Consider the following 25,944-nt stretch of genomic DNA (forward strand, 5'->3'; position numbering starts at 1 on the left):
CAGGAGCCACTAATAAGGGCACAACATCCTTTTAGTAACATGCTGGTACCCATGCATGCCCCAAATCATGAGGAAACATCCGCAACCCCCCACTGGGGGACATTCTCCCAGAAAACTGGACCAAACGCTTTAAAAACTTAAATTCGGCCAGGCACGGTGGCTCATGCCTGTAATCCCAGCACTTTGGGAGGCCGAGGTGGGAGGATCATTTGAGGTCAGGTGTTCTAGACCAGCCTGGTCAACATGGTGAAACCCCATCCGTCTCTACTAAAAATACAGAAGTTAGCTGGGTATAGTGGCACCTGTAATCCCAGCTACTTGGGAGGCTGAGGCAGGAGAATCGCTTGAACCTGGGAGGCAGAGGTTGCAGTGAGCCAAGATCACACCACTGTACTCTGGCCTGGGCGACAAGAGTCAAACTCTGTCTCAAAAAACAAAAAACAATAACAAACTTAAATTCACGAAAGGCAGAGATTGGGAGATTGTTCTAGATTAAAGGAGAGTAAAGAGACATGAACAGTACCAGAAGGCATGAGACTGAATTGGATCCAAGATCTGAAGGAAAATTGCCATAAAAGAGACAGTCAACAAAATTTGAATTTGAGTGGTATGTGAGGCCATAGCATTGTGTTATATCAACGTTACATTTTCTACACGATTGACCCTTGAACAAGGTGGGGTTAGGGGTGCCAATCAGTTGAAAAGCCAAGTATATAACTTTTTTTTTTTTTTTTTTTTGGAACAGAGTCTCCCTCTGTTACCGAGGCTGGAGTGCAGTGACACGATCTCAGCTTACTACAGCCTCCACCTCCTGGGTTCAAGTAATCATCTCACCTCAGCCTCCCGAGTATCTGGAACTACAGGCGCCCGCACCACACCTGGCTAATTTTTGTATTTTTAGTAGAGATGGGGTTTTACCATGTTGACCAGGCTGGTCTTGAACACCTGGCCTCAAGTGATCCACCCACCACAGCCTCCCAAAGTGCAGGGATTGCAGGTGTGAACCACCCAGCCTGGCCAGAAACTCGACTCCTCCAAAACTACCATATATTTTTTTTTTTGGAGACAGAGTGCAGTTGTGTGATCTCAGCTCACTGCAATCTCCGCATCCCAGGTTGAAGTGATTCTCCTGCCTCAGCCTCCTGATTACAGGTGCCCTCCACCATGTCTGGCTAATTTTTGCACTTTTAGTAGAGACAGGGTTTCACCATATTGGTCAGGCTGGTCTCAAACTCCTGACCTCAGGCGATCCACCCACCTTGGCCTCCCAAAGTGTTGGGATTATAGGCATGAGTCAATGTGCCCAGGAACTCCCACAAAACTTCTATCAGCCTAATGTTGAGCAGAGTCTCACTGATAACAGAGACAGTCGATTAACACACATTTTATATATGCATTATACATTGTATTATTACAATAAAGAAAGCTAGAGAGGCCCCGCACGGTGGCTCACGCCTGTAATGCCAGCCCTTTGGGAGGCTGAGGCAGGTGAATCACCTGAGGTCCGGAGTTCGAGACCAGCCTAAAAATACAAAATTAGCCAGGCGTGGTGGTACATGCCTGTAATCCCTCAGGAGGCTGAGACAGGAGAATCGCTTGAACCTGGGAGGTGAAGGTTGTGGTGATTGGAGATCATGCGACTGCACTCCAGCATAGGCAACAAGAGTGAGAGTCTGTCTTAAAGAAAAAAAAAAAAGCTAGAGAAAAGAAAATGTTATTAAGAAAATCATAAGGAAGAGAAAATATATTTACTCTTCAGTAAGTGGAAGTGGACCATTGTAAAGATCTTCATCCTTTGTGTCTTCACATTGAGGAGTAGCAGGAGGAGGAAGAGGAGGGCTTGGTCTTGCTGTCTCACAGGTGGCAGAGGTGGAAGAAAATCTGTGTATAAGTGGACATGCAGTTGAAACCCACGTCATTTAAGGGTCAGTTGCGTTTGATAATTGTACTATGGATATTTGAGAGAATATTGCTGTTCTTACTAGATACACACTGTACTATTTAGGAGAAAAGAGGTGTGTTGTCTACAACTAACTCCCAAATGGTTTAGCACAGGAGTGGGCAAATCTTTTTGGTAAAAAGCCAAATAGTGAAAATTTTGAGCTTTATGGGCCATATGGTCTCTGTCACAACTACTTGTTTTGCTGTTAGAGTCCCAGCACAGCCACACGGAATATTTAAATGGGTGGGCGTGGCTGTGTTCCAATAAAACTTTATTTATGGATACTGCAATGCCAATTTATATAATTTTCACACACCATGAAAGATTCTAGTGATTTTTTTTCAAGCCTGCAAAACCCATTTCTGTCTTACTGAGCATACAAAATTAGGTAGCCAGACTTGGCCTGCGGCTGTGGCTTACGATTGCCTGCCTGATATAGAAAAAGAACACACAGGCAGGCATGCACATGTGTGCACACGCAGGCACACAGATATGGGGGATAAATCAAATACAGAATGAAGGAACAGCTGGTGAATCTGGGTGAAGAGTAGAAGTGAGTTCTTTGTGTTGTTTTTGTAATTCTGCAAGCTTGAAATTATTATTATAATCATTATTATTTTGAGATGAAGTTTCACTCTTGTTGCCCAGGCTGGAGTGCAGTGGTGCGATCTCGGCTCACCACAGCCTAAGCCTCCCGGGTTCAAGCGATTCTCCTGCCTCAGCCTCCTGAGTAGCTGGGATTACAGGCATGCGCCATCACGCCTGGCTAATTTTGTGTTTTTAGTAGAGATGGGGTTTCTCCACATTGGTCAGGCTGGTTTCAAACTTCCGACTTCAGGTGATCCACCTGCCTTGGCCTCCCAAAGTGCTGGGATTACAGGCATGAGCCCCTGTGTCTGAAATTATTACTATTACTATTATTATTATTCTTCATTTATATATGTATTTGAGACGGAGTCTCACTCTGGAGTGCAGTGGCATAATCTCAGTTCACTGCAACCTCCGCCTCCTGGGTTCAAGCAATTCTCATGCCTTAGCCTCCCGAGTAGCTGGGATTACAGGCGTGAGCCACCATGCCCAATTTGAAATTATTTTAAAATAAAAACATTGGCTGGGCGCAGTGGCTCAAGCCTGTAATCCCAGCACTTTGGGAGGCCGAGGCGGGCGGATCACGAGGTCAGGAGATCGAGACCATCCTGGATAACCCGGTGAAACCCCGTCTCTACTAAAAAATACAAAAAAACTAGCCAGGCGAGTTGGCAGGCGCCTGTAGTTCCAGCTGCTCGGGAGGCTGAGGCGGGAGAATGGCGTGAACCCGGGAGGCGGAGCTTGCAGTGAGCTGAGATCCGGCCACTGCACTCCAGCCTGGGCGACAGAGCGAGACTCCGTCTCAAAAAATAAAAAAAATAAAAATTAAAAAAAAAAAAAAAACATTAAATAAAATAAAAGCATTGATTTTTCCTTCCTGGGGGGCCCAGGAAGGACAGAGGGAAGTCACCCTTTTATCTTCTTAGTGGGTGGGCCAAGGTGACTCACTCTATTCAAGGTGATTCACAGCATTCTTGGATGTGTCTCCTAATTGTCATCTAGTCACTTGTCATTTTTATTGTCATCTAGTTAATTCTTAGCCTTTGCCTCTTCCTTATTTACTGACTTCCTTTCTTTTTTTTTTTTTTTTTTGAGATGGAGTCTTGCTCTGTCACCCAGGCAGACCTCAGCTCACTGCAACCTCCGACTCCCAGATTCAAACAATTCTCCTGTCTTAGCCTCCTGAGTAGCTGGGACTACAGGCATCTGCCACCATGCCTGGCTAATTTTTATATTTTTAGTAGAGACAGGGTTTCACCATGTTGGTCGGGCTGGTCTCGAACTCCTGACCTCAAATGATCCGCCTGCCTCAGCCTCCCAAAGTGCTGGGATTACAGGCATGAGCCACCGTGCCTGGCCTCACTTAACTTTCTTTTTCTTTTTTTTTTTTTTTGAGACGGAGTCTCGCTCTGTCGCCCAGGCTGGAGTGCAGTAGCCAGATCTCAGCTCACTGCAAGCTCCGCCTCCGGGGTTTACGCCATTCTCCTGCCTCGGCCTCCCGAGTAGCTGGGACTACAGGCGCCCGCCACCTCGCCCGGCTAGTTTTTTGTGTTTTTTTGGTAGAGACGGGGTTTCACCGCGTTAGTCAGGATGGTCTCGATCTCCTGACCTCGTGATCCACCCGTCTTGGCCTCCCAAAGTGCTGGGATTACAGGCTTGAGCCACTGCGCCCGGCCTCACTTAACTTTATACCTAGGTGCCTTGCTTGGCAGGCAGGGGAGTTTAGCCTCTGTGCTCACTGTTGGACCATCTGCTTTTGCTGTCCCTCTGTTAAATCCATCTCTCCAACCGCTAAAAAAAAAAAAAAAGTCACTTGAGTTAGTTTATCGTTGCTTTGTTTTTCAATGTTTTTTAATTTCTCAGGGCCCATGTTAACCTTGTCTGTATCATTCCAATTCTAGTACACGTGCTGCCAAAGCGAGCAGTGGCTTATTCTTTTTGTCTTTATTTTTATTGAGACGGAGTTTTGCACTTTCACCCAGGCTGGAGTGAAGTGGTGTGGTCTTCGCTCACTGCAACCTCCACCCGCTGGGTTAAAGTGATTCTCCTGCCTCAGCCTCCCAAGTAGTTGGGATTACAGATGCCCGCCACCATGCCTGGCTAATTTTTGCATTTTTAGTAGAGATGGGGTTTCACCATGGGAAAATACAAGAGACTTTGCCTCAGTGCTGGGGGAACAAAACACAGTAACTTCTTGACTTTGCCACCATCACACACCTCCCAATAAATAACACCACAGGCAGGGAAACAACCCCTTATCTCTGGACTTCTAAGACAAACACCAACAATTTAGGGAAACCAACATGGGAGATGAAGACCATGACATTAAAAACAATAAGCTGGCTGGGCGCGGTGGCTCATGCCTGTAATCCCAGAACTTTGGGAGGCCCAGGCAGGTGGATCACAATGTCAGGAGTTCGAGACCAGCCTGGCCAATATGGTGAAACCCCATCTCTCTGAAAAATCCAAAAAAAAAAAAAAAAAATTAGCCGGGCATGGTGGTGGGCACCTGTAATCCAAGCTACTTGGGAGGCCGAGGTGGGAGAATCGCTCAAACCCAGGAGACAGAGCTTGCAGTGAGCTGAGATCATGCCACTGCACTCCAGCCTGGGTGACAGAGCGAGACTCTGTCAAAGAGAAAAGAAAATGACCTGTTCACATTCTCCCGCACACCTTCCCCCGGGGTCCCCTGTCCTCCAGGAGACGCACAGGATCTACAAGCAGAAGCTGGAGGAGCTGGCTGTGCTGCAGACGCTGTGTAGCAGTTCCATCAGTAAGCAGAAGAAGCACCTCAAGGACTTGAAGCTCACACTCCAGAGGTAGGTGCAGCTGCAGCCCGTGGGCTGCTCTGGTTCTGAGGGACAGAAGCCCAACTCAAAACAGGCTGAAGCAGAGAATGGCAATCTCAGTGGAAAAAGACAGGACTGGGAGTTGCTTCAGGCATCACTGGATCCAGGGGTCAAAGGGTGTTTTGGGGCATCTGTTTTTTTCCCTCTAAATTCTGCCTTCCTCTGGATTGGTGTCACTCTCAGGGTGACTGTCCCCTCCACCAACAGTGCCAGGCTTATATTCTCCAACCTTGCTTCCTGCTGGCTGTGCCACCCTGGTTGAAGGAGAGTTTCTCTTTTTTTTTTTTTCTTGAAATGGAGTCTTTCATTCTGTCACCCAGGCTGGAAAGCAATGGCGTGATCTCTGATCTCGGCTCACTGCAGCCTCCGTCTTCTGGGTTCAAGTGATTCTCCTGCCTCAGCCTCCCAAGTAGCTGTGATTACAGGCGTGTGCCACTGTGCCTGGCGGAGAGTTTCTTTTTCCCAGTACTTCAGCCAACATTCTGGGTTAGTCCTCATTGGCTGGGATTGGTTGAATGCCCATTTGTGAACCAATCACTGAGAAGCTGCTTGGACAGCCCCATGCTGTGCGCTCAGTCTGTGGCCCTGGGAAGTGGAGGGACAGCCATGTGGGTGGTGGGAGAAGAAGATGAGTAGTTTCCCAGGGGAAAGGTGGGTGCTGTTATAGGAAGGTGCCCTGCTGGACAAGTAAACAGGCAGCGCCGTTTTGTGGGTGTGGGGTGTCCTCCCCACTGGGGTCTCTGGGGTAGTGGCCACTAGGTTGCCATCCCTGGTGGAGATGCGCTTGAGCTCATAGCTTAGTTCGGTTCCCCAGGCCTGGATCGTGTTCATTTCCTGACTTCTCCAGGTCTGTGAAGTCCCTTCCTGCCTGGTATGTGAAGGGGCCCAGTGGATGCAGTGACCCCCTTGTCAGGCAGAGAAACTGAAGCTCCAAGTGACTTGTCCCAAGTCACTTAGCTAGGCTTCTATTTTAGAATCTGGGACTCTTGGTCAACTCTTTCCTTGTGGACAATTTTGGAGGAAGGTCCTGATTATAGCTCTCAGTGTGGCGGGCCATTTTGAAAATGGAGGCCTGCAACTAAGGGGTAGAGATGGCCCCATGCAAACACATCACCAGATGTGGCTTTGGAAAAACACGTCTTGGTAATGACAGGACTCAGAGTCTAGAGTTTTTTCAGTCTAGAGTTTTTCAGATTCTCAGTGATTGCTTCACAGATGGGCACATGGCTAACCTCAGCACTATTGATGGGTCTGTGGGGGCTGTGCAGCGCACTGTGGGATAGTGAGTAGCATCCCTGGCCTCTGCCCACCGATGCCAGTAGCACTTCCGCCCCAGGTGTGACCACCAAGATGTCTCCAGGCATTGCCGGCTGCTCCCAGTTAAGAAGTACTGAGTTAGAAGGTTGACCCATGAGTTAGGGTCTTAGACCAAGGACCCCTGCCATTCTGAGATGTCTCTGCTGGCTTGTTTTCTAGTTTTGAGAGTTCCATGTTACCAAAGAATAACAGACCTTAACTGGTCGACTGCTTATGCTTTCAGGGGCTTTCTGTCTGTCCTCTTGGTAATCTGTAGGTTATTTATTTCTATTTTTAAAAATTATATTGATTGATTGATTGATTCATTCATTCATTCATTCAGAGATGGAGTCTCGCTCTGTCGCCCAGGCTGGAGTGCAGCGGCACAATCTCAGCTCACTGCAACCTCTGCCTCCTGGGTTCAAGCAATTCTCCTTCCTGTCTTAGCCTCCTGAGTATCTGGAATTACGGGTGCCCGCCACCATGCCCAGCTAATTTTTGTACTTTTACTAGAGACAGGGTTTCACTATGTTGGCCAGGCTGGTCTCAAACTCCTGACCTCAAGCGATCCTCCTGCCTTGGCCTCCCAAAGTGTTGGGATTACAGGCGTGAGCCACTGTGTCCAGTCTTATTTTTTTGAGATAGGGTCTTGCTCTGTCACCCGGGCTGGAGTGCAGTGGCGCAATCATGGCTCACCACAGCCTTGATCTCCTGGGCTCAAGCAATCCTCCCACCTTAGCCTCATGACTACTAGGACTACAGGCATGCACCACCATGCTTGGTGGTGTTTTTTTGTAACTGTTGTTGTTGTTGTTTTTGAGTCAGAGTCTCGCTGTGTGGCCCAGGCTGGAGTGCAGTGGCACGATCTCGGCTCACTGCAACCTCTGCCTCGTGGGTTCAAGCAATTCTCCTGCCTCAGCCTCCCAAGTAGCTGGGATTACAGGGGCCCGCCACCACGCCTAGCTAATTTTTATATTTTCAGTAGAGACAGCGTTTTGCCATGTTGACCAGGCTGGTCTGGAACTCCTGACTTCAGGTGATCTGCCCACTTCAGTTTCCCAAAGTGCTGGGATTACAGGCATGAGCCACCACATCCAGCCCCTGGTTGTTTTCTTAACCACCTCCCCCATCTTTTTTTTTTTTTTTGAGATAGAGTTTCGCTCTTGTTGCTCAGGCTGGAGTGCAATGGTGCGATCTTGGCTCACTGCAACCTCTGCCTCCCAGGTTCAAGTGATTCTCCTGCCTCAGCCTCCCAAGTAGGTGGGATTACAGCCATGCACCACCATGCCCAGCTAATTTTGTATTTTTAGTAGAGATGGGGTTTCTCCATGTTGGTCATGCTGGTCTCGAACTCCCAACCTCAGTTGATCGACCCACCTCAGCCTCCCAAAGTGTTGGGATTACAGGCGTGAGCCACTACACCTGGCCTTGGTTGTTTCTTTGATTAATTTTTTGTAGAGACTGGGTCTTGCTTGCTATGTTGATCAGGCTGGCCTCAAACTCCTGGCCTCAAGTGATCTTCCCGCCCTGGCCTTCCAAAGTGCTAAGATCATAGGCGTATGTGCTGGGACTATAACATCATGCCTGCTAGCTATTTCTTTAGAAAAATGAGACGAAGGCTGGGCGTGGTGGCTCACGCCTATAATCCCGGCACTTTGGGAGGCCGAGGCAGGCAGATCATGAGGTCAGGAGATCAAGACCATCCTGGCTAACACAGTGAAACCCCGTCTCTACTAAAAATACAAAAAAATTAGCCAGGTGTGGTGGCAGGAGACTGTAATCCCAGCTACTCAGGAGGCTGAGGCAGGAGAATGGCATGAACGCGGGAGGCAGAGCTTGCAGTGAGCCAAGATGGCGCCACTGCACTCCAGCCTGGGTGACAGAGCGAGACTCTGTCTCATAAAAGAAAAAAAGAAAGAAAAATGAGAAGAAAAATAGTATTGTTAGTAATTATCCCTTGAGCTCATACTATCAAGTATTATTCTAGATGCTCTATGCTGTACTTACTCATTTAATCCTCACCAGGCTATTGTCTGTGAGGTAGACTTGAGGTTATCTCGGTTTTTCAGGTATGGAAAATTAGGCAGAGAGGTTTAAGGATTTACCAAAATTCACAAGACTACCTGGGAGGCAGCATCACTTCCCCAACCCAGAAAGTTGAGATAGGGAACTGTGGTTGCAAGAGGCACTGGGGTAGAAGGTGGAGGCACGGGGTAGAAGGTGGGAGGCTGGGATAGAAGGTGAGAGGCACTGGGGTAGAAGGTGGAGGCACTGGGGTAGAAGGTGGAGGCACTGGGGTAGAAGGTGGGACACACTAGGGTAGAAGGTGGGAGGCTGGGACTGGGGGAGTCCATAGCCCTCCTCCCTCTGAGTGACGCCCCTTCCCCTGTGCTTGCATCTCTGTCCACAGGTGCAAACGCCATACCAGCCAGGAGGAGGCGGAGCTCGTTCAGCAGATGGCCGCAAATATCAAGGAGCGGCAGGACGTCTTCTTCGACATGGAGGCCTACCTGCCCAAGAAGAACGGGTAGGAGTTGGCAACCTCCCCACCCCTAGCACAGGCCCATGCCCAGGCCTAGCACAGCTGGTCCATATAACTCTCACCTTCCTGCTGGTGCTCAGATTGAAGGGGAAAGAGGGAAGAAAGGGCAGGAGACGTAAGAAGGCTTCCTTACGCATTCCTCCGTGAGCCCAGGAGAGCACCTTAGCCACACCGTGTGACGGCAGTATTCCTGGGAGGGCCGTTGCAAGGAACCAGCACCTACCGCATGCCTGGTGCCACCTGGGGTTAAGAGGGAGGTGTTCTTTCCCAGGAGAACAAACATGCATTGAGTGCCTCCTGTACGCTCAGAGCTGTGCCAGGAACTCCTGTGATGTCACTCGTTTTATCCTCAACAACCTGTGCGTCAGACCAAGAGATCCCCATTTTTACAAGATTCAGAGACATCAGAGAATGGCCACGCCAGGATGTGAACAGCAGACATTCTGACTCCAAAGCCCATGTTCTTTCTATTTTCCACCTTCAGAGAAGTCCCTGTTCCCTCCCTCAAGTGATGTCATTGCCACCTTGTTCTGGAGAGAGCTGCTTACAGCCTGGTATCATCGTGACCCGGCATATGCTGCTGAGCCCAGTCAGTTCACCCTGACCCTGTTTTCCGGATCAGCCTAGCGCTGAGTCAGAGCCTGCGCTAGGAGGCGGGGCTCCTTTCAGGCCTGTAGCAGGTGGGAGGGAGCTGGTTAGCCCTGTTACATTTTAACCCATTCCTCTGAGCTTCTCCTTTTTTACTATGTTTGGGTAAAGACTCCCTCCCTGAGTTAAGTGATGATCATTTTCTGCAGAATGAACAGCAGCCTAGCATTCGTGACCCTCTTACAGTGTCACGCGCATCTGCCTCCTGCCCCTCTGTGCCTAGGCCTCTGTGCCTCTTACCTCGGTTGGGAATCGTTGGATTGCAAATGATAGAAAACCCAGCTCAAGGCTGGGTGTGGTGGCTTGTGCCTGTCATCCCAGCACTTCGGGAGGCCGAGGTGGGAGGATCACTTGAGCCCAGGAATTCAAGACCAGCCTGGACAACATCGTGAGACCTCATCTCTAAAAAACTTTAACAAAATTGGCATGGTGGTGTGTACCCGTAATCCCAGCTACTTTGGTGACTGAGGTAGGAGGACTACTTGAGCCTAGGGGTTCAAGACTGCAGTGAGGCTGGGCACAGTAGCTCACGCCTGTAATCCCAGTACCTTGGGAGACTGAGGCAGGTTAAGGTTAGGAGTTCGAGACCAGCCTGGCCAACATGGTGAAACCCCTAAACCTACTAAAAATACAAAAATTAGCTGGGTGTGGTGGCACGTGCCTGTAATCCCAGCTACTTGGGAGGCTGAGGCAGGAGAATCGCTTGAACCCGGGAGGTGGAGGTTACAGCGAGTCCTGATCATGCCACTGCAGTCCAGTCTGGGCGACAGAGCGAGACTCTGTCAAAAAAAACTACAACACTGCAATGAGCTATGATCATGCCATTGCACTCTAGCCTGGGCAACAGAGTGAGACCCTGTCTCTAAAAATAATAACAATGATAATTATAATAATGAAAAATAAAGAAAATCCTTTTTTTTTTTTTTTTTTTTGAGACGGAGTCTCACTCCGTTGCCCAGGCTGGAGTGCAGTGGCCGGATCTCGGCTCACTGCAAGGTCCGCCTCCTGGGTTCACTCCATTCTTCTGCCTCAACCTCCCGAGTAGCTGGGACTACAAGGCGTCTGCCACCACACCCGGCTAATTTTTTTGTATTTTTAGTAGAGACGGTTCGGCAGGATGGTCTCGAACTCCTGACCTTGTGATCCACCCGCCTTGGCCTCCCAAAGTGCTGGGATTACAGGCGTGAGCCACCGCGCCCGGTCCAGAAAATTCTTTAAAAATTGACCTAGAGGTTGTACCTATGCCTCCACCTCATTGGCTATGCTTAGTCACCTGCTGACATCTGGCTGCAAGGCAGGCTGAGAAATACGGTCTTTAAGGCAGCATGGAGGGGAAATCAACTCCGCACACTCTCCTGTCACAGGTGTAATGTCCTTTGGTCAATCATTATTCTCACTCGATGTGGGGGTCCATTTACCCACAGAGCTTAGGCCCCCTATCTTCTAACATCACTACTTGGGATGTGCTTGTTAGGTGTGTTGAGTTTGAATGTTGTTAATTCACACCCACCTGCTAAGGATCACGCCCCTCACAGGTGTTTCCTTCCAGGCTCTACTTGAACCTGGTCCTCGGCAATGTGAATGTGACCCTCCTCAGCAACCAGGCCAAGTAAGTGTCTGCCACCCACAACCCAGATCCCATACCTCACATCCCACCCACACCCCGAATCCCACACCCCACACCCACACCCCATACCCACACCTAATCTCACACCACAGCCCACACCCCATACCCCACACCCACACCCATTCCCACACCCCACACCCACACCCCATACCTACACCCAGTCCCACACCCACACCACGTACCCAACACACCATATCCACACCACACCCCACACCCCACACCAAACCCCACCCCACACCAAACCCCACCCCACACCCACACCCCACCCCCACACCCCACACCCACACCCCACATCCACACCCCACACCCCACACCCCATACCCACACCCCACACCCCATACCCACACCCCATACCCACACCTTACACCCACACCCCACACCCCATAAACACACTCCACACCCCACAACCCACACCCACACCCCACACCCACACCCCATACCCACACCCCCACCCCACACCCCACACCCCATACCCACACCCCACACCCCACACCCCATACCCACACCCACACCCAATCCCACACCCCACACCCCATACCACATCCCAGTCCCACACCCATACCACATACCCATCACACCATATCCACACCACACCCCACACCAAACCCCACCCCACACCAAACCCCACCCCACACCCACACCCCACACCCCACACCCACACCCCACACCCCATACCCACACCCACACCCAATCCCACATCCCAGTCCCACACCCACACCACATACCCAACACACCATATCCACACCACACCCCACACCCCACACCAAACCCCACCCCACACCCACACCCCACACCCCACACCCACACCCAATACCACAACCCACACCCACACCCCACACCCCACACCAAACCCCACCCCACACCCACATCCCACACCCTACACCACATACCCAACTCGCCACATCCACACCACACCGCATACCCACACCCCACCCCCATACCCCACACCGCACACCCACACCCTACCCCACGCCATACCACACCCCACACCCACACCCCACACCCCATACCCACACCCCACACCCCATACCCACACCCCACACCCCATACCCACACCCCACACCCCATACCCCATACCCACACCCCACACCCCATACTCACACCCCACACCCACACCCCACACCCCATACCCCATACCCCATACCCATACCCCACACCCCATACCGACACCCCACACCCCATACCCACACCCCACACCCCATACTCACACCCCACACCCACACCCCACACCCCATACCCCACACCCCATACCCACACCCCACACCCCATACCCACACCCCACACCCCATACCCCACACCCCACACCCCATACCCCATACCCCACACCCCATACCCCATACCCCACACCCCATACCCCACACCCCACACCCACACCCCACACCCCATACCCCACACCACACACCCCATACCCACACCCACACCCCACACCCCACACCCCATACCCACACGCCACACCCCACACCCCATACCCACACGCCACACCCCATACCCCATACCCACACGCCACACCCCATACTCACACCCCACACCCACACCCCACACCCCACACCCACACCCCACACCCCATACCCACACCCCACACCCCATACCCCATACCCACACCCCACACCCCATACCCCCTACCCACACCCCACACCCACACCCCACACCCCATACCCCATACCCACACCCCACACCCCATACCCCATACACACACCCCACACCCCATACTCACACCCCACACCCACACCCCACACCCCATACCCACACCCCACACCCCACACCCACACCCACACCCCATACCCCATAACCACACCCACACCCCACACCCACACCCCACACCCCACACCCACACCCCACAAGCCATACCCCATACCACATACCCACAGCCCCACCCCACACCCACACCCCATAACCACACCCCACACCCACACCCCATAACCACACCCCACACCCACAACCCACACCCCATACCCAGACCCACACCCCATACCCACACCCCACACCCCACACCCACACCCACACCCCACACCCATACCCCATACCCACACCCACACCCCACATACACACCCCACACCCATACCCCATACCCACACCCACACCCCATACCCACACCCACACCCCACACCCACACCCCACACCCCACACCCCATACCCAGACCCACACCCCACACCCCATACCCACACCCCACACACACACCCCACACCCCACACCCCATACCCACACCCACACCCCACACCCACACCCCACACACACACCCCACACCCATACCCCATACCCACACCCCACACCCACACCCCATACCCACACCTCACACCCCACACCCCACACCCACACCCCACACCCCATACCCACACCCATACCCAAACCCACACCCCACACCCCATACCCACACCCACACCCCACACCCACACGCACACCCCACACACACACCCCCCACCCCACACCCACACCCCACACCCCATACCCCATACCCACACCCACACCCCATACCCCATACCTACACCCATACCCCACACCCCACACCCCATACCCACGCCCACACCCCACACCCACACCCCATACCCACACCCCACACCCCATACCCCATACCCACACCCACACCCCATACCCCATACCCACACCCACACCCCACACCCCATACCCACACCCACACCTCACACCCACACCCCATACCCACACCCACACCCCATACCCCATACCCACACCCATACCCAAACCCACACCCCACACCCCATACCCACACCCACACCCCACACCCACACGCACACCCCACACACACACCCCCCACCCCACACCCACACCCCACACCCCATACCCCATACCCACACCCATACCCCACACCCCACACCCCATACCCACGCCCACACCCCACACCCACACCCCACACCCACACCCCATACCCACACCCCACACCCCATACCCCATACCCACACCCACACCCCATACCCCATACCCACACCCACACCCCACACCCCATACCCACACCCACACCTCACACCCACACCCCATACCCACACCCACACCCCATACCCCATACCCACACCCACACCCCACACCCCACACCCACACCCCACACCCACACCCCATACCCACACCCACACCCCACACCCACACCCCACACACACACCCCACACCCCACACCCGCACCCCACACCCCATACCCCATACCCACACCCACACCCCGTACCCCATACCCACACCCATACCCCACACCCCACACCCCACACCCCACACCCACACCCCACACCCACACCCCATACCCACACCCCACACCCCATACCCCATACCCACACCCACACCCCACACCCACACCCCACACCCCATACCCACACCCACACCCCACACCCACACCCCATACCCACACCCATACCCCATACCCACACCCACACCCCCACACCACACCCCACACCCACACCCCATACCCACACCCACACCCCATACCCCATACCCACACCCCACACCCCACACCCCACACCCCATACCCACACCCACACCCCACACCCACACCCCATACCCACACCCATACCCCATACCCACACCCACACCCCCACACCACACCCCACACCCACACCCCATACCCACACCCACACCCCATACCCACACCCCACACCCCACACCCACACCCCACACACACACCCCACACCCCACACCCCACACCCACACCCCACACCCACACCCCACACCCCACACCCACACCCCATACCCACACCCCACACCCCACACCCATACCCCACACCACACCCACACCCCACACCACACCCACACCCCCACACCACACCCCACACCACACCCATACCCCACACACCACACACCCACACCACACCCACACCCCATACCCCACACCCCACACCACACCCAACACACCACACCCCCACACCACACCCACACCCCACACCCTACACCACACCCCCACACCACACCCCACACCACACCCCACCCACACCCCACACCACACCCACACCCCACACCATACCTCACACCACACCCCACACCCCACACACCCCACACGCACACCACACCCCACACCCACATTGCACACCCACACATCTCACCCCACATCCCATACCCACGCCCCACACCCACATTCACACCCACCCCATACCCACACCCACACTCACACCACACACCCACACCCCACACCCACACCACACACCCATACCCCACACCCACACCCATACCCCATACCCACACCATACCCCATACCCCATATTCACACCCCACTCTCACCCCACACCTTATCCTGCACCCCAACCCACACCCCACCCCACACTTCCCGCTTGGCTCAGAGACCTCCGGCGTTCTGCTCCTTCAGCTCAGGGAAGATGCATCCAAGCTAGAATTTTTGCATAAATAAAAACCTGTTCACAGGTGAGGCTCTGGCTGTTGGAGTTTCTGACACTCTCCTCCTATCGCACCTGGGAGAGGCGTTCCTGCCTTCCTTCCTTTTTCAGAGTCAGTATGTTGGGTGGACGGGACTTCCCATTTCCCACAAGAAATAGCCCTGCTCTGTTCCATGCCCTATCACGCACACACTTCTCCTGGGAGATGGGCAGTCCTGTCTACCCTGAGTCTACCCCATTTCCAGATGGCCGCAAACCCTGGCCTTTCAGCAGTAGCAGTTGGTTGAGGGAAGAGGCTCTGTCTCTGCCCCCTGCCTGTCTCCAGAGCCCCAGGCCAGAGTCCAGGGACATGGGCCTTCTGCATACTTGGCCCTCTTCCCCTCATTGGTCACCACCAATCTGTCAAGGCCAGGTCTCTCCTTTAGTGGGATGGAAAGGTCCTTATGGGCCATGGCAGTGGCTGCAGGACAAGGGTCTGATGGGGCTGAGGGCCATGCCCAGGTGCTGGAATAGTCACGGTAAGGGGCACTCCCCTGGGCGTGTCTGTCGTGGCAGGTTTGCCTACAAGGACGAGTATGAGAAGTTCAAGCTCTACCTGACCATCATCCTGCTCCTGGGTGCCGTGGCGTGTCGATTTGTCCTTCACTACAGGTAGTGGGTATGGCCGTGTGTGCCTGGGCCTGGGCATGCAGACATCAGGTGGGGGCCAAGAGAGAGGGATCCAGGGGACCCAGGGCCTCTCCTGCTTCTGTGTTGTTTGGCGTGATGAGGTGTAGGGGAGAGAGGGGCCATTTCTCATGGGAAATGCCAGTCCTGTCTGTCCCACCTCCATCCAACAAGTATCTGTTAAACGGCTGCTGGAAAGGCCTTGTGCTAGTTAAGAAAGAGTTCATTACCAGGTGCGATGACTCACGCCTGTAATCTCAGTACTTTGGGAGGCCAAGGCAGGCAGATCATTTGAGGTCAGGAGTTCAAGACTAGCCTGACCAACATGGTGAAACACCATCTCTACTAAAAATATAAAAATTAGCTGGGCATGGTGGAGTATGCCTTTAGTCCTAGCTACTTGGGAGGGTGAGACAAGGAGAATCGCTTGAACCCAGGAGGCAGAGGTTGCAGTGAGTTGAGATCTCTGCACTCCAGCCTGGGTGACAGAGCGAGACTCTGTCCCCTGCCCACCACAAAAAAAAAGGAGTTCACTGTGGTCTGTCCGTACAGTGGCATATCGTTCAGCTATAAAGGGAAATGAAAAGTTGGGCATGGTGGCTCACACCTGTAATCCCAGTACTTTGGGAGACAGGAGGACTACTCGAAGTCAGGAGTTTGAGCCTAGCCTGGGCAACACAGCAAGACCCCTGTCTCTACAAAGATAAAAAATGAAATTATTTAGTTGGGTGCAGTGGCTCACACCTATAATCCCAGCACTTTGGGAGGCTGAGGTGGGAGGATTGCTTAAGCCTAGGAGTTCAAGGCTGCAGTGAGCCGTGATCACACCACTGCACTTTAGCCTTGGGGACAGAGGGAGACCTGGTCTGAACAAAAGAGAGAGAGAAATGAAGCTGTGTCACTGACCCAGGGTGCCGCATGGATGAACCTTGGAAACGTGATGCTGAGTAAAAGAACCAGTCACAAAAAGATACACAGTAGGATTCCATTGCTGAGAACTGCCCAGAACAGGCAAATAGAGACAGGGAGTAGGTGAGTGGTGGCCAGGGGCTGCGGGAGGCAGGAATTGAGGGCATGACTGCCACTGGGTACAAGGTTTCTTTTTAGAGTAATAAGAATGTTCTCCCAGCCTGGGCAACATGGTCAAACCCTGTCTGTACTAAAAATACAAAAATCAGCCAGAAGTGGTGGTAGGTGCCTGTAATCCCAGCTAAGAGGTTGAAGCAGGAGAATCACTTGAACCTGGGAGGCAGAGGTTGCAGTGAGCCAAGATTGTGCCACTGTACTCCAGTCTGGATAACAGAGCGAGACCTTATCTCCAAAAAAAAAAAAAAAAAAGAATGTTCTGGAATTAGGTAATCGTTGTACAACTCTGAATATACTAAAAATCACTAAATTATATACTTTAAAAGAACAAATTTTATGGTATGTGAATTATATCCCAATTATTAAAAAAAAAAAGAAGAAGAAAAGAAAAGAAGGTGGGGTGCGGTGGCTCACGCCTGTAATCCCAACACTTTGGGAGGCTAAGGCAGGCGGATCACAAGGTCAGGAGATCGAGACCATCCTGGCTAACACGGTGAAACCCCATCTCTACTAAAAATTAAAAAAAAACTTACCTGGGCATAGTGGCGGGCGCCTGTAGTCCCAGCTACTTGGGAGGCTGACGCAGGAGAACGCGGTGAACCTGGGAGGCGGACCTTTCAGTGAACCAAGATTGCGCCAGTGTACTCCAGCCTGGGCAACAGAGTGAGACTCCATCTCAAAAAAGAAAAGAAAAGAAAAAGACAGTTTTGAGACCAACTGGCTGTTACTATGGGCAGGTTCCCTCTGGGAGCCTCAGTCTCTCCATCTGTAAAACAAGGGTGACGGGAGTCTCTGCCTCACAAGGCTGTGACAATTCAGGGAGCTGGCACTGTGCGTGGAAGCTCCACCCTGGCTGGCATGTAGAGGCGCTGCTGGGGGGCTCCACGGCTGCTGGTGCCATCCGAGTGGGGCACAGCCATGCCGTGAGGCTGTGGGCTGCTGCTGCCCTGCCTGAGGGGTTTTGTTCCTTTCTCTGGAACAAAACCCAGGGGAAGCGGCCAAGTACGGCTTGGGCATTTGGCCCACGTGCCAAGCGTTTATTGCCTGGCAGGTGCTTGACTGGGCGTCTGGCTGCTGGTCTGGCCACTTGAATGCCCAAACAAAGGCTCTTTTAGGCCCTGGGCCCATGCTCGCCTGCTGCCCAGAGCCTGGCCTGTTTCCACGAGGGCAAAGGCTGCGCACATCTGTAACACCCCTCATGTACCCCCCTCAAAGAGGGTAAACGTTGTCAGTGTGCAGCCGGAGTCCCTTGCACAGGGCCCTCCAGGGCCCTCCAAAGGCAAACCTGTGCTGTCCTGAGGCCCAAGGTTCCCCGAGGGCCTGGGAGTCTCCTTTTCTCCTACCTGCTTTTGTGTTCATCTCCCAGGGCCACCGTAACTAAGTACCGTAGACTGGGGGCTTAAAACAGCAGATACGTTTCCTACAGTTCTGGAGGCCGGCGGTCTGAAAGCAGGGCGTGGCAGGGCCGTGCTGCCCCACAGGCTTCGCAGAGGGAGGACCCTTCCTCACCTCTCCAGCTTCTGGGAATTGCCAGCAAGCCCTGGTATTGCTCAGCCTAAAGCTGTGTTTCACTTGTCTCTGTCTCTGTCACCACGCCACACGGCCTCCTTCCCTAGTATAAGGAAGCTAGACGCTAGATTTAGAGCCCACCCTAACACAGTATGACCTCATTTTAATTAATTGCATCTACAAAGACCCCGTTTCCAAATAAGGTCCCAGTGGACATGAATTTTGGAAGGATGCTGTTCAACCCAGTATACCTTCCATAGGCTAAAAATGGGGCAGAGGAGGGGGATTGGACGGGCCGTTCATCTCTGTGCCGGTGCCCCTGGGAAGCCTGCCCTGCTGTTTAACCTTAGGCAAGTGACTAACCTCTCCCAGCCTTAGTTTCTTGACAGATACAGTGAGGGCGACAGGAGCTACTTGGCAGGGCAGCTTGGAAGGCAGAAGCTGTGTCTGGAGACTGGTTAGACTGGTGCCTGGTTATTAGCACTGGTTAGCGTCACTGTTTTGTGCTAAGACTGGGTACACGTGAAAAGGCTCACAGTTTCATAGCCAGTGCATCCACGGAGCAGGATTCTCTTTTCTTCCTCTTGCCCCCCTTGGAATGGTTTCCTGGCTAGGCTCCCCACCCAGAGGCCCTTCTTGGTACCACTAAGCCCGCAGCTGGGCATGGCCAGCGACCTGCAGGGTTCTGGGTCCAGCTCTGCCACTCATGAGCTGTGTGACCTGAAGTGGAGTCCTGGGCCTCTCTGTGTCTGCCTCCTCAACTTTTCTGCAGGCTCCAGGACATCCTCCACCCATACTACTTAGGCGTTTGGAGGCTTTGGTGAGGCGGCAGGAGAGTTGGAAGCCTCCTTCTGCTGCCTTGAGGCCAAGAGGCTGTGCCTGGTTAGGACTGTCCTCTATCAGGTTTGAACCAGGCTAGGAAAGAGGTAGTCAGAGGTAAGTTTGGCTTGAGTGGGCTTGGGTTTGGACCTTACTCCAGTGCTTGCTGTCTGCGTGATCTGTAAAATGGGAAGTAGTACTGTCTTAGTGTGGGTTGGCCCAGAGGAGACCCCCAAGACAGGCATTTTAGTGCCAGTCGTTTATTCAGGAGGTGATCTCAGGAGACACTGGTATGGGAGTGGGAAGTGAGACGAGAAAGCATTATCCTGCGGGCAGCTGGGGCTCAATACTGCTAGGGAATGGGGGGACAGCGTAGAACATGCCTCAGAGTTAGCCCACCTGAGGGTGAGGGAGCTGGGGTATTTATCCACCAATTGCTATCATTTGGGGCAGTTGAGGACTGTCCCCAGAGGGTGTTAATTGCTCCACCCTTCTGATCTGCATCTAGCACCAGCAGAATAGATGCTGGTGGCTTGATAAAGCCCCCGGGAACACCTAGAGTGGTGGGTTCTGGCAGCTGGAAGTCATGCCGACAGGGATGTGGTAAGTGCACCTGCTTTAAGAACCAGTTCTGTAGTGTCCAAGGATCTAGAGTGATCGTCGATGCAAAATGCCTGCAAGGTTGTAAGTTCCCAATAATTAGTCCCTGCCTAGTGCTGAATAATGGTCCCCAAAGATGTTCATGTCCTAGTCTCCAGAGCCTGTGAATGAGTTACCTTACAGAAGGGACTCTGCAGATGTGATTAAGACTCTTTTTTTTTTTTTTTTTTGAGACGGAGTCTCGCTCTGCAGCCCAGGCTGGAGTGCAGTGGCCGGATCTCAGCTCACTGCAAGCTCCACCTCCCGGGTTCACGCCATTCTCCTGCCTCAGCCTCCCGAGTAGCTGGGACTACAGGCGCCCGCCACCTCGCCTGGCTAATTTTTTGTATTTTTTAGTAGAGACGGGGTTTCACCGTGTTAGCCAGGATAGTCTCCATCTCCTGACCTCGTGATCCGCCTGTCTCGGCCTCCCAAAGTGCTGGGATTACAGGCTTGAGCCACCGCGCCCAGCCAATGATTAAGACTCTTGAGATGGGCTGGGTGTGGTGGTTCATGCCTGTAATCCCAGCCCTTTGGAAGGCTGAGGTTGGAGAATCGCTTGAGCCCAGGAGTTCAAGACCAGCCTGGGCAACATGGCAAAATCCCGTCTCTACAAAAAATACAAAAATTAGTTGGGCGTGATGGCATGCGTCTGTAATCCCAGCTACTTGGGAGGCCAAGGCAGGAGAATCACTTGAACAACAGAGCAAAAACTCTGTCTCAGAGGTGGAGGTGGAGTCTTGCTACAACCAGTCCAAGCTAGTCTCAAACTCCTGAAGTCTTTGTCCTTGACCCCAACAGGGAAGGTACCACGTACCTCCCAGTGTCACACAGACTTATCCAATATGGGAACAGAAATGGCCATTGGGTGCAGTCTGTCTGCATAAAAGGGAGGGAGGGAAGCCCCCCCATCGCCTCCATTTCTCTCCCTAAACTGGGAGATGCTTTTCACCAACTATAAGGGCCCTGGGGGCAAAATGAAAGGATGCAACTGCTTTGAAGCTTTGTGACCCTACTTTGTGGTCGCAGACAACAGACACTCTGCCCACACCTTGCTGAACCATTGCTCGCAAAGTTTGTCTCAAGAGAGTTAGGAACAGACCCTGGAATCTTAGGGCCTCGGTTCAAATCCGGCTCTGCCTCTTCCCGGCTGTGGGACTGTGGGTGAGTCAGTTGTTCTCCTGAGCTGACACCCCCCACCTGGAGAGCAGAGAGAAGACATGCACCTCCTGCGCAGGGCTGCTGGGGACACTAGCTGAGGACGGTGCCTGAGAGTAGCAGGGCAGTGTATGGTGCCCGTCATGACTTTGGAAGCACCACAGAGCGTCCACAGTCTCAGAAGCACAGCTCTGAGGACATCAGAGGCCAATATGACTTGAACAGGAAATGAGTGTGGCAAGGGAGGGAGCTGGGCCTCCCCAGGGCATGGTCACTTATTTATTTATTTATTTTTATTTATTTATTTTTTGAGACGGAGTCTCGCTCTATTGCCCAGGCTGGAGTGCAGTGGCGCGATCTCCGCTCACTGCAAGCTCCGCCTCCTGGGTTCACACCATTCTCCTGCCTCAGCCTTCAGAGTAGCTGGGACTACAGGCGCCCGCCACCACGCCCGGCTAATTTTTTGTATTTTTAGTAGAGACGGGGTTTCACCGTGTTAGCCAGGATGGTCTCGATCTCCTGACTTTGTGATCCGCCAGCCTCGGCCTCCCAAAGTGCTGGGATTACAGGCGTGAGCCACCGCGCCCAGCCACTTATTTATTATTTATTTATATTTTTGGGATAAAGTCTCACTCTGTTACGAGGCTGGAGTGCAGTGGTGTGATCTCAGCTCACTGCAACCTCTGTCTCCTGGGTTCAAGTGATTCTCCTGCCTCAGCCTCCCAAGTAGCTGAGATCACAGGAGCGCACCACCACGCCGAGATAATTTTTTGTATTTTTAATAGAGACGAGGTTTCACCATGGTGGCCGGGCTGGTCTTGAACTCCTGACCTCAAGTGATCCACCTGCCTCAGCCTCCCAGAGTGCTAGAATGATAGGCATGAGCCACTGCACCCAGCCCAAAAAAAGTTTTTAAAATTAGCCTGATGCGGCACTGTGCACCTGCATTCCCACCTACGTAGGAGGCTGAGGCAAGAGGATCGCTTGAGCCCAGTAGGTTAAGGGCTACAAAAGGCCATGATCACGTCACTGCACTCCAACCTGGGTGACAGAGTGAGACTCTGTCTCTAAAAACAAAAAAAATTACCAAAGACAAACCTTTGTCGGCGCCTCGTTAAAGAGACTGGCAGTGGTGGGGAAGCCCTCAAAGGGGCGTCTGTCACTGGCTCTCTCCCAGAGTTCTTTTCCCCGGGGATGCTATCATGGTGGGTGGGCCTCCCCACTTCACAGATTGCAGGGCTGAGGCCGGTGAGGCTCTGATAATCCCCACACAGCGGTTTGCCGGCCCTCCCTGCTGACCAGGTACAGCAGGCTCCATAGCCCGGGTCTGTCGCCTTCAAGGCTGGAGCGGCCCAGCCCTGTGCTTTGGTCACTATGGAGGTGGACTTCTTCAGTTAGTGTTACAGACAATATGGCACACAGGGATTTTTTTGTGTATGTAACAATGTTTACAGATGGTTTAGGGGGACAGAGGGAGTTTATAGCTTGACACTGCAGACAACCTAAAATGGAACATCTAGTCTCCCGGTTTGTTTGTTTTGTTTTGTTTTTTGTTTTGAGATGGAGTCTCATTCACCCGCCTCGGCCTCCCATAGTGCTGGGATTACAGGTGTGACCACCGCACCCAGCCAAGTCTCCTGTTCTTAAAGTCGTCCCGTTAGTGTTAGTGGTGGTGGTATTCACGTTCCCCGCAGCCAATCCGAACGGGCCTGCAGCGATCTCCATTCTTGCCTCCTCAGAAGAAAGAATTTGACCGAGGGGCGTAAGGCAGAAGAAGAAACAAGTTTTACAGCAGGAATGAAAGTATATTAAAAAGCTTGGCCGGGTGCGGTGGCTCACACCTGTAATCCCAGCACTTTGGGAGGCTGAGGCAAGTGGATCCCCTGAGGTCAGGAGTTTGAGACCAGCCTGACCAACGTGGTGAAACCCTGTCTCTACTAAAAATACAAAGATTGGCCGGGCGCGGTGGCTCAAGCCTGTAATCCCAGCACTCTGGGAGGCCGAGGCGGGCGGATCACGAGGTCAGGAGATCAAGACCATCCTGGCTAACACGGTGAAACCCCGTCTCTACTAAAAAAATACAAAAAACTAGCCGGGCGAGGTGGCGGGCGCCTGTAGTCCCAGCTATTCGGGAGGCTGAGGCAGGAGAATGGCGTAAACCCGGGAGGCGGAGCTTGCAGTGAGCTGAGATCCGGCCACTGCACTCCAGCCCGGGCGACAGAGCGAGACTCTGTCTCAAAAAAAATAAAAAATAAAAATAAAAAATAAAAATAAAAATACAAAGATTATCTGGGCGTGGTGGCAGGTGCCCATAATCCCAGCTACCCTGGAGGCTGAGGCAAGAAAATCGCTTGAACCTGAGAGGCGGAGGTTGCAGTGAGCACCATTGCACTCCACCCTGGGCGAAAGAGCGAAACTCCATCTCAAACAAACAGAATGCTTTAAAGCAGGAATGAAAAGCCACTGGGCGCGGTGACTCATGCCTATAATCCCAGCACTTCGGGAGGCTGAGTTGGGTGAATCACTTGTGGTCAGGAGTTCGATACCAGCCTGGCCAACATAGTGAAACCCCATCTCTACTAAAAATTCAAAAATCAGGCTGGGTACAGTAACTCACGCCTGTAATCCCAGCACTTTAGGAAGCAGAGGCAGGTGGATTACGAGGTCAAGAGATCGAGACTGTCCTGACCAACATGGTGAAACCTCGTCTCTACTAAAAATACAAAAATTAGCTGGGCATCATGGCGTGCACCCATAGTCCCAGCTACTCAGGAGGCTGAGGCAGGAGAATCACTTGAACCCAGGAGGCGGAGGTTGCAGTGAGCCGAGATCCCGCCACTGTACTCCAGCCTGGCGACAGAGCGAAACTACGTCTCAAAAAAAAAAAAAAAAAAAAAAAATCAGCTGGGTGTGGTGGAGCACGCCTGTAGTCCCAGCTACTCGGGAGGCTGAGGCAGGAGAATTGGTTGAAACCGGGAGGCGGAGGTTGCAGTGAGCCGAGGTTGCGCCACTGCACTCCAGCCTGGGTGAGACTCTGTCTTAAAAAAAAAAGTACACTTGGAAGAGGGCTGAGTGGGCATCTTGGAGGACAAGTATGCGGTGTGCCCTTTGACCTGGAGTTGTATATGCTGGCAGACTTCCGGGGTCTGGCAACCCTCTTTCTGATTCTTCCCTTGGGGTGGGCTGTCTGCATGCGCAGTGGCCTGCGAGTTGGGAGGGGCGCGTGCGCGGTGTGATTCCTGGAGTTGCACACATGCTCACTTGAGGCGTTCTTCCCTTTGCTGGTGGAATGTCCCTGGAAGGTCATGTACCTGTCATTTTGCCTCCTAGTGCACATGCTTGAGCCCACTTGCCCAGCTCCTGAGATTTTACCAGGAGGCTGCTGATCACCAGCTTCATGCTTTTCCTATCTGTAGGGAGACTGCCTTTCCCTGGCACTGGGTGCGGCCAATTATTATTTTAGAGAGACAATTAACAACCACTTGATCATTACCTGATGGTCGCCTGACATTCCTGGTTGGAGGGGGCCCTGTTTTTGTCTGACTAGCTACCTACTCTAACACTGTAACATCACAGACGGTGGGGCCCATAGGTAATTTTTGTATTAAATACGTGTAACAAAGTTTACAGATGCTTTAAGGGGACAGAGGGAGTTTATTTATTTATTTTTTTTGAGACGGAGTCTCGCTCTGTCGCCCAGGCTGGAGTGCAGTGGCCGGATCTCAGCTCACTGCAAGCTCCGTCTCCCAGGTTCACGCCATTCTCCTGCCTCAGCCTCTCGAGTAGCTGGGACTAGAGGCGCTTGCCACCTCCCCGGCTGGTTTTTTGTATTTTTTTAGTAGAGACGGGGTTTCACTGTGTTAGCCAGGATGGTCTCGATCTCCTGACCTCGTGATCTGCCCGTCTCGGCCTCCCAAAGTGCTGGGATTACAGGCTTGAGCCACCGCGCCTGGCGGGAGTTTATATCTTAACACTGCGGGCAACCTAAAATAGAACATTAAGTCTCTCATTCTTTTGTTTTTTTGGGACAGAGTCTCACTCTGTTGCTCAGGCTGGATTGCAGTGGCACAATCTCAGCTCACTGCAACCTCCACCTCCCAGGTTCAAGCAATTCTCCTGCCTTAGCCTCCTAAGCAGCTGGAACTACAGATGTGAGCCACCACACCCTGGTAATTTTTGTATTTTTAGTAGAGATGGGGTTTCACCATGTTGGCCAAGCTGGTCTCGAACTCCTGGCCTCAAGTGATCCATC

At 52.8% G+C, this 25,944-nt stretch overlaps 1 protein-coding gene across 3 annotated transcripts in view; it reads left to right on the plus strand.

Annotated features, from left to right (window-relative positions):
- The window catches only part of TMEM120B (transmembrane protein 120B), a 74,604-nt gene that overhangs the window by 26,038 nt on the left and 22,622 nt on the right, over positions 1 to 25,944 (plus strand). For all 3 annotated transcript variants that reach the window (XM_073021174.1, XM_008005003.3, XM_073021175.1), the window contains exons 2-5: positions 5,231 to 5,349; positions 9,086 to 9,202; positions 11,415 to 11,474; positions 16,371 to 16,466. In XM_073021174.1, the coding sequence (XP_072877275.1) occupies positions 5,231 to 5,349; positions 9,086 to 9,202; positions 11,415 to 11,474; positions 16,371 to 16,466 (392 nt within the window). The remainder of the gene's footprint in view (positions 1 to 5,230; positions 5,350 to 9,085; positions 9,203 to 11,414; positions 11,475 to 16,370; positions 16,467 to 25,944) is intronic.

The sequence above is a fragment of the Chlorocebus sabaeus genome, chromosome 11 (assembly GCF_047675955.1).
Source record: "Chlorocebus sabaeus isolate Y175 chromosome 11, mChlSab1.0.hap1, whole genome shotgun sequence".
Lineage (NCBI taxonomy): Eukaryota > Metazoa > Chordata > Mammalia > Primates > Cercopithecidae > Chlorocebus > Chlorocebus sabaeus.